This window comes from Zophobas morio, unplaced genomic scaffold (assembly GCF_036711695.1).
Source record: "Zophobas morio isolate AGI-343-1 ecotype UQ-CSIRO unplaced genomic scaffold, CSIRO_AGI_Zmor_V1 ptg000040l, whole genome shotgun sequence".
Classification (NCBI taxonomy): Eukaryota; Metazoa; Arthropoda; class Insecta; order Coleoptera; family Tenebrionidae; genus Zophobas; species Zophobas morio.
The window spans coordinates 242776-259056 of NW_026972145.1; the positions used below are offsets into that span (position 1 = coordinate 242776).

Below are 16281 nucleotides of genomic sequence, written 5' to 3' on the forward strand. Positions count from 1 at the left end.
TCCATAAAGAAGATTCAAGGCGTAACAAGGAAAAAAGAATCAATTGACTTGAAAAATAAATTTGGAAAAACATCGTTTCTAAAATGGGATTGATACCAAAAATTAAGACAAAAATTCTGAAGTAGTACCTTAAGAACGAAAAACAAGAAAATTGAAAGACACAACATGGTAAAGAAGAAAATGAATTCGATTCATTACGAAAGATAATAACAAAGAATAAACTATATCTTCAAAAAAAAAAAAATGGAAAAAAAGTGGTTCTGGAATGTCAGTGGTACAAAATATTAGACCAAAAATGCTTTGGTCGTACTTTACGAAGTTGGAAAAATAGAGAGAGAGACAAGAAATTGTAGAGAAAGTACCTCGATATTGAAGAAGAAAAATCGACTCAAAATGTACAAAGAAAAAAGTACTAACTTAAAAGCAAAACATGAGAAAAAAAATCATGACTACAATCGACATAGTACTAACATTCAGGCTAAAATTCTTAGGAAATACATTACGAAATTGGAAAAATTTTGAGGGAAAGATTTGAAATTTGAAACATATACGATAGAGTAGGAAAAGTACCTCCATAACGAAGATTCAAGACGTAACAAGGAAAAAAGAATAAATTGACTTGAAAAATAAATTTGGAAAAACATCGTTTCTAAAATGGGAATGATACCAAAAATTAAGACAAAAATTCTGAAGTGTACCTTAAGAACGAAAAATAAGAAAATTGAAAGACACAATGAATTCGATTCATTACGAAAGATAATAACAAAGAATAAACTATAACTTCAAAAAAAAAAAAAATTGAAAAAAGCGGTTCTGGAATGTCAGTGGTCCAAAATATTGGAGCAAAAGTACTTTGGTCGTACTTTACGAAGTTGAAAAAATAGCGGCGAGAGAAAGACAAGAAATTGTACAGAAAAATACCTCGATATTGAAGAAGAAAAATCGACTCACGATGTAAGAAGAAAAAAGTACTAACCATAAACTTAAAAGCAAAACTTGACAAAAAAAATCATGAGTAGAATGATCATAAGTAGTACTAACATTCAGGCTAAAATCCCTAGGAAATACTTTACGAAATTCGCAAAATTTTGAGGGAAAGACTTGAAATTTGAAACATATACGAAATAGTAGGAAAAGTACCTCCTTAAAGAAGATTCAAAACGTAACAAGTAAAAAAGAATAAACTGACTTGAAAAATAAATTTGGAAAAACATTGTTTCTAAAATGGAAATGATACCAAAAATTAAGACAAAAATTCTGAAGTAGTACCTTTTAAGAAAAGAATTCGATTCTTTACGAAAGATAATAACAAAGAATAATCTATAACTTAAAAAAATGGAAAAAAGTGGTTCTGGAATGTCAGTGGTACAAAATATTAGACCAAAAGTACTTTGGTCGTACTTTACGAAGTTGGAAGAATAGCGAGAGAGAGACAAGAAATTGTAGAGAAAGTACCTCGATATTGAAGAAGAAAAATCGACTCAAGACGTAAAAAGAAAAAAGTACTAACCATAAACTTAAAAGCAAAACATGAGAAAAAAAATCATAAGTAGAATGGACATAATACTAATATTCAGGCGAAAATCCTTAGGAAATACTGTACGAAATAAGAAAAATTTTGAAGGAAAGACTTGAAACTTGAAATATATACGAAATAGTAGGAAAAGTACCTCCGTAAAGAAGATTCAAGACGTAACAAAGAAAAAAGAATAAACTGACTTGAAAAATAAATTTGGAAAAAAATCGTTTGTAAAATGGAAATGTTTCCAAAAACTAAGACAAAATTTTTAAGGTAGTACCTTAAAAACGAAAAACAAGAAAATCGAAAGATATGACAAATGGTAAAGAAAGGCACTTCGATAAAGAAGAAAATGAATTCGATTTATTACGAAGGATGATACAAAGAATAAACTATAGCTTAAAAGAAAAAAGTGGAAAAAACCGGTTGCGGAGTATCGTTGGTACAAAACATTAAAACAAAAGTACTTTGGTGGTACTTTACGAAGTGGGAAAAATAGTCAAAAAAAGACAAGATACAATAGAGAAAAGTACCTAGATAAGGAAGAAAAAGATCTACTCAACACGCAAAAAGAAAAAAGTACTAACCATACATTTGAGAAATCATTTGTAGAATGGACATGGTACCAAAAATTGCGGCGAAAATCCTTAAAAACTACTTTACGAAATTAGAAAAATTTCGAGGTAAAGACTAGAAACTTGAAACATAATTATACGAAATAGTAGGAAAAGTACTACCATAAAGAAGAGAAAGAATTCGTTTCAAAACATGAGAAGGAAAACCAGAATAGGCTGTAATTTGAGAAATAAATTCGGAAGAAAATCGTTTCTAAAATGGAAATGGTACCAAACAGTAAAGGAAAAATTCTGCGGTAGTACCTTAGGAAGGAAAAACAAGAAAATCGAAAGGTACGACAAATGGTAAAGAAAAGCACGTCGATAAAGAAGAAAATGAATTCGATTCTTTACGAAAGATGAAACAAAGAATGAACTATAACTAAAAAAAAATGGAAAAAACCGGTTCTGAAATATCAGTGGTACAAAAAACACGAAAACAAAAGTAATCAGTCTAATCTTAACAAGTACTAGCCCCGCCCACCCGCCCCTATTTTCTCAGAGGATATGTCATTTGCCAAAATAAAACTTATATTAGCAAGTGCTAGCCCCGCCAACCCGCCTTTTATTTGCCAGAGGGTAGTACTTGCTAAGATAAGTCTTATTTTGGCAAATGACATATTCTCTGAGAAAATACGGGTGGGTGGGTGGGGCTAGTACTTGCTCAGATAAGACTGTTTTTGGCAAATCACATATCCTCTGAGAAAATACGGGCGGGTGGGCGGGGCTAGTATTTGCTGAGATAAGACTGATTTTGGCAAATGCCATACCATAAATAAAGAAGAAAAAGGATTCGATTCAACACGAGAGAAGAAAACATTATAGTAAAAGTAATTTAGTCGTACTTTACTAGGTTGGAAAAATTGTGAGGGAAAAACAAGAAACACACATACAAGAAATAGTAGAAAAAAGTGCTTGAAGAAAAAAATTGGTGGTATAAAAATAGGTAGTACTTCACGAAATTAGAAATACTTCAAGGAATAGACTAGAAACTTGAAACATACACTAGAAAAAGTACCTGGATAAAGAAGAAAAACGATTTAGTTCAAAACATAAGGAAAAAATGTAACTTGAAAAATGACTAAGGAAAAAAATCGTTTCCAAAATGAAAACGGTACCAAAAATTAAGGCAAAAATTCTAAGGTAGTACGACGCAAAAATCTGAAAATCGGGAGATACAAGAAATAGTGAAGAAAGACCTAAATTAAGAAGAAAAATGATTGGATTCAACACGAGAGAAGAAAAATTACATTAAAAGTACTTTAGTCGTACTTTAGGAAGTTGGAAAAATTGCGAGAGAAAAACAAGAAATTGTAGAGAAAAGTGCTTGAAGAAAAAAATTGGTGGTATAAAAATATGTAGTACTTCACGAAATTAGAATAATTCCAAGGTAAAGACTAGAAACTTGAAACATACACTAGGAAAAGTACCTGGATAAAGAAGACAAACGATTTGGTTCTAAACATACGGAAAAAAATGTAACTTGAAAAATAAATAAGGAAAAAAATCGTTTCCAAAATGGAAACGGTACCAAAAATGAAGGCAAGAATTCTAAGGTAGTACGAAGCAAAAATATGAAAATCGAGAGATGCAAGAAATGGTGAAGGAAAAGACGTAAATAAAGAAGAAAAAGGATTCGATTCAACACGAGAGAAGAAAAAATTACAGTAAAAGCACTTTGGTCGTACTTTACGAAGTTGGAAAAATTGTGAGGGAAAAACAAGAAACACACATACGACAAATAGTAGAAAAAAGTGTTTGAAGAAAAAAATTGGTGGTATAAAAATAGGTAGTACTTTACGAAATTAGAAGAATTTCAAGGTAAAGGCTAGAAACTTGAAACATACACTAGGAAAAGTACCTGGATAAAGAAGACAAACGATTTGGTTCAAAACATAAGGAAAAAAAAATTAACTTGAAAAATAAATAAAGAAAAAAAAATCGTTTCCAAAATGAAAACGGTACCAAAAATGAAGGCAAAAATTCCAAAGTAGTACGAAGCAAAAATATGAAAATCGAGAGATACGAGAAATGGTGAAGAAAAAGACCTAAACAAAGAAGAAAAAGGATTCGATTCAACACGAGAGAAGAAAAAATTACAGTAAAAGCACTTTGGTCGTACTTTACGAAGTTGGAAAAAGTGTAAGGGAAAAACAAGAAACACACATACGACAAATAGTAGAAAAAAGTGTTTGAAAAAAAAAATTGGTGGTATAAAAATAGGTAGTACTTCACGAAATTAGAAATACTTCAAGGTATAGACTAGAAACTTCAAACATACACTAGAAAAAGTACCTGGATAAAGAAGAAAAACGATTTAGTTCAAAACATAAGGAAAAAAATGTAACTTGAAAAATAAATCAGGAAAAAAATCGTTTCCAAAATGAAAACGGTGCCAAAAATTAAGGCAAAAATTCTAAGGTAGTACGACGCAAAAATCTGAAAATCGGGAGATACAAGAAATGGTGAAGACAGACCTAAATAAAGAAGAAAAAGGATTGGATTCAACACCAGAGAAGAAAAATTACATTAAAAGTACTTTAGTCGTACTTTAGGAAGTTGAAAAAATTGCGAGAGAAAAACAAGAAATTGTAGAGAAAAGTGCTTGAAGAAAAAAATTGGTGGTATAAAAGTAGGTAGTACTTCACGAAATTAGAAAAATTCCAAGGTAAAGACTAGAAACTTGAAACATACACTAGGAAAAGTACCTGGATAAAGAAGACAAATGATTTGGTTCTAAACATAAGGAGAAAAATGTAACTTCTAAAATAAATAAGGAAAAAAATCGTTTCCAAAATGGAAACGGTGCCAAAAATTAAGGTAGTACGAAGCAAAAATATGAAAATCGCGAGATACAAGAAATGGTGAAGGAAAAGACCTAAGCAAAGAAGAAAAAGGATTCGATTCAACACGAGAGAAGAAAAAAATTACAGTAAAAGTACTTTGGTCGTACTTTACGAAGTTGGAGAAATTGCGAGGGAAAAACAAGAAACACACATACAAGAAATAGTAGAAAAAAGTACCTAGACGAAGAAGAAAAATATTGGTAGTATAAAAATAGGTAGTACTTCACGAAATTAGAAAAGATTCGAGGTAAACACTAGAAACTTGAAACATACACTAGAAAAAGTACCTGGATAAGGATGATAAACAATTTGGTTCAAAACATAAGAAGGAAAAAAAAGCTGTAACTTGAAAAATTAATAATTCAAAATGGAAACGGTACCAAAAATTGAGGCAAAAATTCTAAAGTAGTACCTTACGAAACACGAAAGAAGAAAAAATTACTACAAAAGTATTTTACGAAGATGGAAAAATTGCAAGTGAAAAAAAAATCGACTCGAATTGACGCGAAAATCTCTAAGCGGTACTTCATAAAATTAAAGAAATTTAGTAATAAAAACTAGAAACTTGAAACATATATGAAATAGCGGGAGAACAGCCTCGATAAGGCAGAGAAAGAGTTCGAAGTAGAAAAGAAATATTAAAGATAAGTACCTCGATAAAGTAAAAAAGAACTCGATTCACGCGAAAGAAGAGGAATGGAATAAATTATAACTTGAAAGAAAAAATGAAAAAAGCATTTCTGGAATGCTAATTGAAGCATACAAGAAGCAGTAGTGAAAGTACTTCGATAAAGAAGAGAAATGATTAGATTCAAAACATAGAAAGAACAACCTGACGAACAAATTTCGTAACAATGATATCAAAAATTAAAGCAAATATTCTTAGGTAGTACCTTACGAAATTGGAAACATTAAAGAAAAGTACCGCGACATAATCAGTATAAGAAAAATCAATGGAAAAGGATTTAGGTAGTATATTGATAGGGAATACAATTTAAATTTTAAAATTGGCGACTTTCGTTGAGTAAGATTTGCATGATGACAATAAAAACCGTGTTAGTTAGTCATGGTAACAACTAAAAAAAACATGACCATCTAACGTCTAAAAAGCCGTGAATATAATATACTAATTCAATTCCAAGGATGACAAGCTGGCAGCCTCTATTTGAACAAAGTTCACATTTGGTGAGAAATTATACCTCATTATTTTTACACCTCTATGACATGATTTTAACCTCCAAAAGTGTTCATTCCGTCTTCAAATCACCCAAAATCCTCAACACCCCCGCGACCCCACATTCCAACCAGTGAATGTGGGGAATTTCCTCGTCCACGAGCCGAGTCCGCCCGAGCGGAAAATCTGGAGCACCCGATCGACATTCATTTCGTTTTTTCCTAGCCTAGACCAGCGTTACATAAACCCACCACGAAGAGAAAGTCCGCGTTATGAGTGTCCAATATTAGTAAAACTAGACAAAATTAGCGAAAAAGTGACCCTTGTGGTATTCCAGAGCGCCACTTCCCAGTCGAAGCACGCCGCCAGGTTCCTCAGGTTGGCGATGGCCAGCATCATGGACATCCTCAAGATCAAGCCCTTCGTGGAGGTCACAGTGGGCCAGCTGCTGTGGGGGTACGAGGACCCTTTGCTCAAACTCGCCAAGGACGTGGTGCCCAAGGAGCAGAAGCTGCCCTACGAGGAGTTCGGCCTCATGTACAATGTAAACCTGGTCAAAATTTTTGCCAACTGATCGTCATTGTGGTTTTTGCTTAGAAAAATGGTACCTCGAGGGACAGGGTGACGATTTTCACTGGAGCGAATGATATTACGAAGTATGGCTTGATTGACAAGTTCAATGGGCAGTCCCATTTGACGCACTACACTTCGGATAAGTGTAATAGCTTGATGGGGTCGGATGGGTCGATTTTCCCGCCGCACTTGACGAAGAATAGTACCATTTACGTGTATGACAAGGACCTGTGCAGGATTCTACCTCTGGTGTAAGTATTATGGGTGTGATTTAGAGTTACAGGAATCGAATGACGGGTTAATTGGCTACAAGTGACGCAAGTGCCTCAGGAAATTTTGCCCGTAAACAACTCAACTCGTCGTTCCGTGATTAATGTTTTTTGACACTTGTAAATTGCGGTGGTGATAACTCTTCAACATTTCAGAGTTGTTTACTCCAACTAAGTTTACAAATCTTATTGTCGTCGTGTCATGGGCGCCAAAACTGTATGCACAATTCGTGTTCAAACATGCGTGTTAGTCATGACATTTACATTACTTGCTCATACATAATGATACGTATTACAGCCGACTCGAGACAAACCACATTAGTTGGCTTAGAAAGTGTTAAATTAAACATTGTCTTAAGTTTCATTATCCAAATCATTTGATACCATGTAATGGATACTTTTGTTTAGAAACAACCATTTACCGTAGTGAGCGTAAAAATCACGTCTCCGAGGAGAAATTCTTGCTAAAAATGTAACCGCGTTTCAGGTGGGCTATGACCATAAATCGTTCACAACTGTGTGGGTTGTCAAGTGAGCATTGAACCGTACTACGTTACGAGCACATCTGCGGTTATAAATGATGCTGTATTATTATTGTTTTTTTCTATTTCGGTACCTTGTTTTGCTTATTTAAGGAAAATTTCCCGTTAAAACAATTTTTACTAAATATATTTCAAAGCCACCTTTGATTTATTCCACGGTACTTTCTCCAGGTACGAACAAACCGTCAAAGCCAGCGACGACATCGAGGCCTACCGCTTCACCCCGCCCCTCGACGTGTTCGCCGACGTGGACGAGAAGCCCGAGAACTTGTGCTTCTGCCCCCACGGCCCCCCGTGCGCCCCCGCGGGCTTCTTCAACGTGTCCTTGTGCCAATACGGTAACTTTTCCGCGTCGAGCCACCACATTCTCACCCTTTTGTTGCAGACTCCCCTATTCTGTTGTCCTTCCCCCACTTCTACCTCGCCAATGACAGCTACAGGACGGCTCTGGATGGTATTTCGCCCCCGGACCCAGAAAAGCACAGGTTCTATATGGACGTGCAGCCCCTCATGGGCAGCGCTATGAGTGCCAAGGCCAGGGTGCAGATCAACTTGGCTGTGTCCCAGGTGGTGGACATCAAGCAGGTCGCCACTTTCCCGGATATTATTTTCCCGATTATGTGGTTCGAGGAGGGGCTGGAGGGGTTGCCCAAGGAGATGACCCATTTGATGGGTCTGGCTACCACGGTGCCGCCGATTGCCAGGGCGGCGCTGTCGGGGATTTTGTTCGCGGTGGGGGCGCTGCTGCTGCTCATCGCGGTGTGGAGGTAGGTTGGGGTTGAAGGGGGTTGATAAGGATAAGAGGCAGTGTTGGAGAGGGTTGCTTAAAATGTCCGAGAAAAGTTTTCCAGAGATACTTGGGGGCGCCTGTGATATGGTTAAATTGACGAAATACTTGGGGGCGACTGTAAAGAACATAAGATTCACTACGATTAAATTATGCGAATTCACCTAGGGTCACTCATATCAATCATAATAAATTAGTTACATCTTACAAGGGTACTCAAGGGCGACGATAAACGCGGTTAGATTTTGCTAAGACACTAGGGGGCGATTGTAATACGATAAAATTTTACGAACACGCCTAGGGTTACTGTTAATCCTAGTTAATCGCTGTAAAGACATTTTTGGGCGACCGTAAACGCGATTAATTTTTACTAGAACACTTGGGGGCGACTGTAATACAATTAAATCTCACGGAGACAACTAAAGACAATGTTAATTATTTTATTTAGGAGCCACTGTAATTAATCAAGTTTGAAGAAGACATTTCGTGTCAACTGTAAATTTTACGAAGACATGCAGTTAGTTTTGATGAAGACACTTCGTGTCGGTCGTAATAGAGAATAAATTTCACATAGATACTTGGTATCGGTCGTAAAAGTGATTACATTTCACGTAGAAACTTGGGGGCGACTGTATACCAGATCAGATTTTACAGAAAAACTCAAGGGCTATTGTGACTCTTGTTAAATCCGATGAAGATGCTTGATAACAGCTCTAAATGCGTTTACATTTTACCTAGATACTCCGAGATAACAGAAATGTAGTTGGATTTTACAAAGACACTTGGGGGCGACTGTAAATACTATTAAATCTTATGGAGACACCAAGACCACTGCTAACCATAAATGTTCAGTCAGATTTTACAAAAGTACTCAAGGGCGACCGTAAACGCGATTAAATTTGACGAAGACACTTGGGGGCGAATGTAATATGATTAAATCTTGCTGAAATACTTAGGGCCACTGTTGATCCTAGTTAGTCGTTACAAAGGCAATCACAATCGACCGCAAACCTTGTTAAATTTTACGATGACACTTGGGGGCGACTGCAAACAGGGTAATATTTTATGGAAACACCTAGAGGCTATTGTAACGATAGTCAAATCTGATAAAGACACTTGTATCGGGTGTATAAGCGATTAAATTTCACGTAGACACTTGGGGGCGACTGTAAACAAGGTTAGAGACCAAAGGCCATTATAACTGCAGTTAAATCCGATGAAGATACCCGGTGGCAGCTCCAAATACGTTTAAATTTTACATAGATACTTTGATATCTGTTAAATACATATGGATTCTACAAAGACACTTGGGGGCGACTGTGAGTACTAATACATTTTACGGAAACACCTAGGGCCACTGGTGACTTTGGTCGAATCGTACAGACACAGTGATAGGGATCATAAATGTGGTCAAATTTTACGAAGACGCTTGGGGGCGACCATAAATGCCGTTGGATTTGACGAAGACACTTGGAGGCGACTGTAAAGTCTATCTTACGGAGGCACCTAAGACCACTGCTAACTATAAACATTCTGTCAGATTTTATAGAAGTACGAAAGGGCGACCGTAAACTCGGTTAAATTTGATTAAGACACTTGGGGGCGACTGTAAACAGGGCCAGATTTTACGGAATACCTAAGGGCCATTGTAACTATGGTTAAATGTGATGAAAACTCTTGGTAACGGCTCTAAATACCACTACATTTTATATTCACACTTGAGAACCACCGTAAATTAAGTTGGATTTTTCGAAGAGACTTGGGGGCGACTGTAAATACTATAAAATATTGCAGAGACACCTAGGGCCACTGCTAACTATAAACGTTCAGTCAGATTTTGCAAAAGTACTCAACGGCGACGTAAACGAGGTCAGATTTAACGAAGACACTTGGGGGCGGCTGTAATATGATTAAATCTTACGGAGATAGTTAGAGCCACTGATGATTTTAATTAGTCTTTACAAAGTCACTAATAATCGACCGCAAATCTGGTCAAATTTGACCACAACACTTGGGGGCGACTGCAAAAAGTTTAAGATTTTACGGAGACGCTTGGGGACCACATAACTATAATCAAATTTAACGAAGACTTCTGGTACTGACCATAAACGCAATTAAATTTTGTGCAGATATATGGAGGCGCCCGTAAATGCTCTTAAATTTGACGAAGACACTTGGGGGCGACTGTAAACAGGGCTGGATTTTACGGAATACCTAAACGTCATTGTAACTATAGTTAAATCTGATGAAGACCCTTGGTAGCGGCGCTAAATAGCACTACATTTTATATTCACACTTGAGGGCTACCGTAAATTGAATTGGATTTTTCGAAGAGACTTGGGGGCGACTGTAAATACTATAAAATGTTGCGGAGACACCTAGGGCGACTGCTAACCATAATCACCAGTAAACGCGATTAGATTTAACGAAGACACTTGGGAGCGACTGTAATATGATTAAATCTTACGGAGATACTTAGGGCCACTGATGATTTTAATTAGTCCTTACAAAGTCACTAATAATAGACCGCAAATCTGTTCAAATTTGACGACAACACTTGGGGGCGACTGCAAATAGGTTAAGATTTTACGAAGACGCCTAGGGACCACATAACTATAATTCAATTTAACGAAGACTTCTGGTATTGACCACAAAGACAATTAAATTTTATGCAGACACATGGAGACGACCGTAAATGCTCTTAAATTTGACGAAGACACTTGGGGGCGACTGTAAACAGGGTCAGATTTAACGGAATACCTAAACGCCATTGTAACTATAGTTAAATCTGATGAAGACCCTTGGTAGCGGCTCCAAATACCACTATATTTTTATTCACACTTGAGGGCCACCGTAAATTAAGTTGGATTTTTCGAAGAGACTTGGGGGCGACTGTAAATACTATAAAATGTTACCGAGACACCTAGGGCCACTGCTAACCATAACCACTAGTCGGATTTTACAACAGTACTCAAGTCCGACCGTAAACGCGGTTAGATTTAACGAAGACACTTGGGGGCGGCTGTAATATGATTAAATCTTACGGAGATAGTTAGAGCCACTGATGATTTTAATTAGTCTTTACAAAGTCACTTGTAATCGACCGCAACTCTGGTCAAATTTGATGACAACATTTGGGGGCGACTGCAAACAGGTTAAGATTCTACGGAGATGCCTAGTGATCACATAACTATAGTCAAATTTAACGAAGACTTCTGGTATTTACCACAAAGGCAATTAAATTTTACGCAGACACATGGAGACGACCGTAAATGCTTTTAAATTTGACGAAGACACTTGGGGGCGACTGTAAACAGGGTCAGATTTTACGGAACACCTAAACGCCATTGTAACTATAGTTAAATCTGATGAAGACCCTTGGTAGCGGCTCCAAATACCACTACATTTTTATTCACACTTGAGGGTCACCGTAAATTAGGTTGGATTTTTCGAAGAGACTTAGGGGCGACTGTAAATACTATAAAATGTTGCGGAGACACCTTGGACCACGGCTAACCATAATCACTAGTCGGATTTTACAACAGCACTCAAGTCCGACCGTAAACGCGGTTAGATTTAACGAAGACACTTGGGGGCGACTGTAATGTGATTAAATCTTACGGAGATACTTAGGGCCACTGATGATTTTAATTAGTCCTTACAAAGTCACTCATAATCGACCGCAAATCTGGTCAAATTTGACAACAACACTTGGGGGCGACTGCAAACAGGTTAAGATTTAACGGAGACGGCTAGGGACCACATAACTATAGTCAAATTTAACGAAGACTTCTGGTATTTACCACAAAGGCAATTAAATTTTACGCAGACACATGGAGACGACCGTAGATGCTCTTAAATTTGACGAAGACAGTTGGGGGCGACTGTAAACAGGGTCAGATTTACCGGAACACCTAAACGCCATTGTAACTATAGTTAAATCTGATGAAGACCCTTGGTAGCGGCTCCAAATACCACTACATTTTTATTCACACTTGAAGGTCACCGTAAATTAAGTTGCATTTTTCGAAGAGACTTGGGGGCGACTGTAAATACTATAAAATATTGCAGAGACATCTAGGGCCACTGCTGATCATAATCACCAGTCAGATTTTACAACAGCACTCAAAGACGACCGTAAACGCGGTTAGATTCAACGAAGACACTTGGGGGCGATTGTAATATGATTAAATCTTAAATTAGTCCTTACAAAGTCACTAATAATCGACCGCAAATCTGGTCAAATTTGACGGCAACACTTGGGGCGACTGCAAACAGGTTAAGATTTTACGGAGACGCCTAGGGACCACGTAACTATAGTCAAATTTAACGAAGACTTCTGGTATTGACCACAAAGGCAATTAAATTTTACGCAGACACATGGAGACGACCGTAAATGCTTTTAAATTTGACGAAGACACTTGGGGGCGACTGTAAACAGGGTCAGATTTTACGGAACACCTAAACGCCATTGTAACTATAGTTAAATCTGATGAAGACCCTTGGTAGCGGCTCCAAATACCACTACATTTTTATTCACACTTGAGGGCCACCGTAAATTAGGTTGGATTTTTCGAAGAGACTTAGGGGCGACTGTAAATACTATAAAATGTTGCGGAGACACCTTGGGCCACGGCTAACCATAATCACTAGTCGGATTTTACAACAGCACTCAAGTCCGACCGTAAACGCGGTTAGATTTAACGAAGACACTTGGGGGCGATTGTAATATGATTAAATCTTACGTAGATACTTAGGGCCACGGTTGATCCTAGTTAGTCCTTACAATGTCGCTCATGGGCGATCGCAAATTTGGTTAAATTTTACGACGATACTTGGTGGCGACTGCAAACAGAGCAAGGTTTGTACGGAGACACCTAGGGGCTACAGTAACCATAGTCAAATCTGACAATGACACTTGATATTGGCTGCACAAGCGACTAAATTTCACATAGACACTTGGGGGCGACTGTAAACAAGGTTAGATTTGACGGGAAGACCAAGGACCATTATGACTATAGTTAAATCCGATGAAGATAGATGGTGGCAGCACTAAATACGTTTAAATTTTACACTTGGGGGTGACTGTAAACAGGGCAAGATTTTACGGAAACACCCAGGGGCTACTGTAGCCATAGTAAAATCTGACAAAGACACTTGGATTCGGCTATACAAGCGACTAAATTTCACGTAGACACTTGGGGGCGACTGTAAACAGGGTTATATTTCACGGAAAGACCAAAGCCCATTGTGACTACAGTTAAATCCGATGAAGTACATGGTGGCAGTTCCAAATACGTTTCAATTTTACGTAGATACTCGGAGATAACATAAACACAGAAAAATTCTACATAGACACTTGGGGGCGACTGTAAATACTAATAAATTTCACGGAGACACCTAGAGCCACTGGTGACTTTGGTAAAATCGTATAAACACAGTCAGAGAGACCGTAAATGTGGTCAAATTTTACGAAGACGCTTGGGAGCGACCTTAAATGCAGTTAGATTTGACGAAGACACTTGGGGGCGATTGTAAACAGACTTGAGTTTTATGCAGCCACGTAGAACCACTGAACTATAGTCAAATTTCGCGAAGACGCTTTCTGTTGTCTCTAAATGCGGTTATATTGTACGCAGACACTTGGGGGCGCCTGTAAGACCAATCCAACACTGCCATTTCGTGCGTCATCTTGCCGTTGACACCGGAGTGCTTACTATTTGATGTTTTAGGTTAGTGCGCGGCGCCAACCGGCTCAGTTCGCTGCACCTGGCCCCCGGCCACGTGGGTCCTCCCGCCTCCAAGAACAAGGATGTTCCTATGGGAAACGTCCCTAGAAGTTAAAATGGGTGATCGTAGTCGTGAACAACGATTTGTTATAGGATAGGACAATTTGCTCATTGTTAGGGATAAGCGTAAACTAGGTGTTGTTTCTTTTTTTTTTAATTTAGTACAAAAAATTGTTGGTGTTACTCGTCAAAATTGTGCCTTATGTCTTACGGTGATGAAAAGACAAACGAAATTGTATTTTTGTACATTGTGGTGTAGTGCGATGTATAGGTAATCTAGGGACAAAGTGATTTTGTTTAGGTCGTAATTTTAAGAATCCGTCCTTGTAATTTTATGTATATTAGTATGAATAGTCATTTTTTATTATTCCAATTATATTTTTAATGGTTAAAGTGTTGTATATTTGGACAATAAACTTTGTATTTTTTACGGGTGGTTGATTTGGGGTTGTGCGAGAGAGGGGAATCGCCAGTAGAAACAACTACTTTATTATTAAATACTATAAATTTCACAAATCACAAGTGATGATAAGAATAGAATACACAGTCGAAAATAGCTTTAATACCAACGCATAAGTACTCGAGAAGTACGACCGACGCTAAATGAAATAAAGTCGCGTTTCCAGTAAAATAATCCCTATAATAAAACCTAACTTTACAAAATAAAACTTATACAACATTAAGAATTAATATCACACGCAATCATTTGCCTATAATATCAGGACTAGAATTCCTCGACATGTTCCTAATACTCTTGATATTCTTCAATTCCCTGGTGCCGTTGAAAGTAAAATTAACATCACAATTACTCAAGGGGTGGTGTTCGGTGCTTTTGGGACTAGAGGGTGTTCCAACCCCACTGTCGACCGAGTTACACGGCGACACCTTCTCGTGGTAGCTCTCACTCAGCGGAATCGGCAAACTTATACTCTTCTCGTTGGCGTTCTTCTCATTCTGGTCCTTCTCGAACTCCTGGACCTTAATATCAATCTTGGCGTTATTCGGGTGAAACTTCTGCTGCAGGATATGGTTGTGCGAACTCGAGAAGAAGTGGGACACTTTCTGGGACTTGTCGCTATTCTTGGTATTCAAGTCGTCTTTGCACGTCTGGGTGTTCAAACTGTTGGATCTCAGCATGTTCTGGTCGAGGTGCGCCGGGAGGATGATCTTCCCGGTACTCAAACTCTTCACCATGATCTTATCCGGGTTGACCTCCTTTTGGAACATCTTCATGAGGTTGTTCTGAGGCTTGAGCTCGCTTTTGCGACGCTCGGAAATAGTGATTTGGTTGAGAATCCGTCGGATGTCGTCTGGAATCTCAACTTCCACTTTTCGTTCAACTAGAGAGTTGATGAAGGTACCCAGTGTGGCTATAGTGACGTCCAAAGTCCGACTTTGCATCTCGAGCTTATTGAGTTGTGATTGTTGTAAGGTCCGGGTTTTTTCCAGTCGTTGGACGTTGCCTAGCGCCATCTCCAACTGACCCATCAAGGCTTTATTCTGCTCGGTTAAAGTCTTATTCTGAGATTCTAGTTTATGCAAGGCTTCTACTTGTGGTTGGACGGAAGTCATTTCTTCTTGGAGAACTTGGTACTCGACTTTGTACTCGTTGAGCTGCTTGCTAATTTCACTGTTGTATACTTGCTTCATAATCTTGTCAAGGGTGGGCTTGTCAATCGCTGGTAGTGTGTTCTTTAAGTAGTTCATAATTTCTTCAAAACTGTCACAGGCTAGAAGCTTGTCTTTGTGGAAGGTTAAAAGAGCTATGGCCACTCGGAAAATCACGTCGGGGCTTTCGAGGAAGATCAAATCTGCAAAGAGGGGTTAATTTGAGGTTAGTTTAGTCATGGTGACGACGTACCGAAGACCCTCGTGACGAAGCCTAGCGGGAACTGGGAGGCGAAGATGGTCAGTAGCCACGGGGCTGCGTATAAAGTGGGTGCCACCTCGTACAGGTCGAAGTGGTTGTAGAGATCGGGGAGTTGGTCGTGGAGGAGGCGCGACAGTTGGTATAGTTTGACTTGCAAACCCACCATGTCGGGCAAATACTGCAAGCGCATGTCCCGTCTAAACATCAGGTGCTTGAGTAGCAAGAAGGCTTGCGATTCTTCCATCTAGAAACAAGAATCTGTAAGTAAGATGGAGTGGGGGTCAGTTGGGTGTGGTTA

General features: G+C 38.2%; 2 protein-coding genes across 5 annotated transcripts in view; one reads left to right on the top strand and one right to left on the bottom strand.

Moving 5' to 3' along the window:
* Window positions 1-14543, top strand: part of LOC135140463 (scavenger receptor class B member 1) — a 79707-nt gene extending 65164 nt beyond the window's left edge. For both annotated transcript variants that reach the window (XM_064071020.1, XM_064071019.1), the window contains exons 5-9: window positions 6491-6697; window positions 6751-6977; window positions 7709-7875; window positions 7923-8304; window positions 14057-14543. In XM_064071020.1, the coding sequence (XP_063927090.1) occupies window positions 6491-6697; window positions 6751-6977; window positions 7709-7875; window positions 7923-8304; window positions 14057-14168 (1095 nt within the window). In that variant the 3' untranslated portion in view covers window positions 14169-14543. The remainder of the gene's footprint in view (window positions 1-6490; window positions 6698-6750; window positions 6978-7708; window positions 7876-7922; window positions 8305-14056) is intronic.
* Window positions 14544-14586: 43 nt separating this feature from the next.
* LOC135140462 (TBC1 domain family member 1-like) overlaps window positions 14587-16281 on the bottom strand; it is a 114235-nt gene continuing 112540 nt past the window's right edge. For all 3 annotated transcript variants that reach the window (XM_064071016.1, XM_064071018.1, XM_064071017.1), the window contains 2 exons: window positions 15975-16227; window positions 14587-15924 (listed from right to left, as the gene is read on the bottom strand). In XM_064071016.1, the coding sequence (XP_063927086.1) occupies window positions 14816-15924; window positions 15975-16227 (1362 nt within the window). In that variant the 3' untranslated portion in view covers window positions 14587-14815. The remainder of the gene's footprint in view (window positions 15925-15974; window positions 16228-16281) is intronic.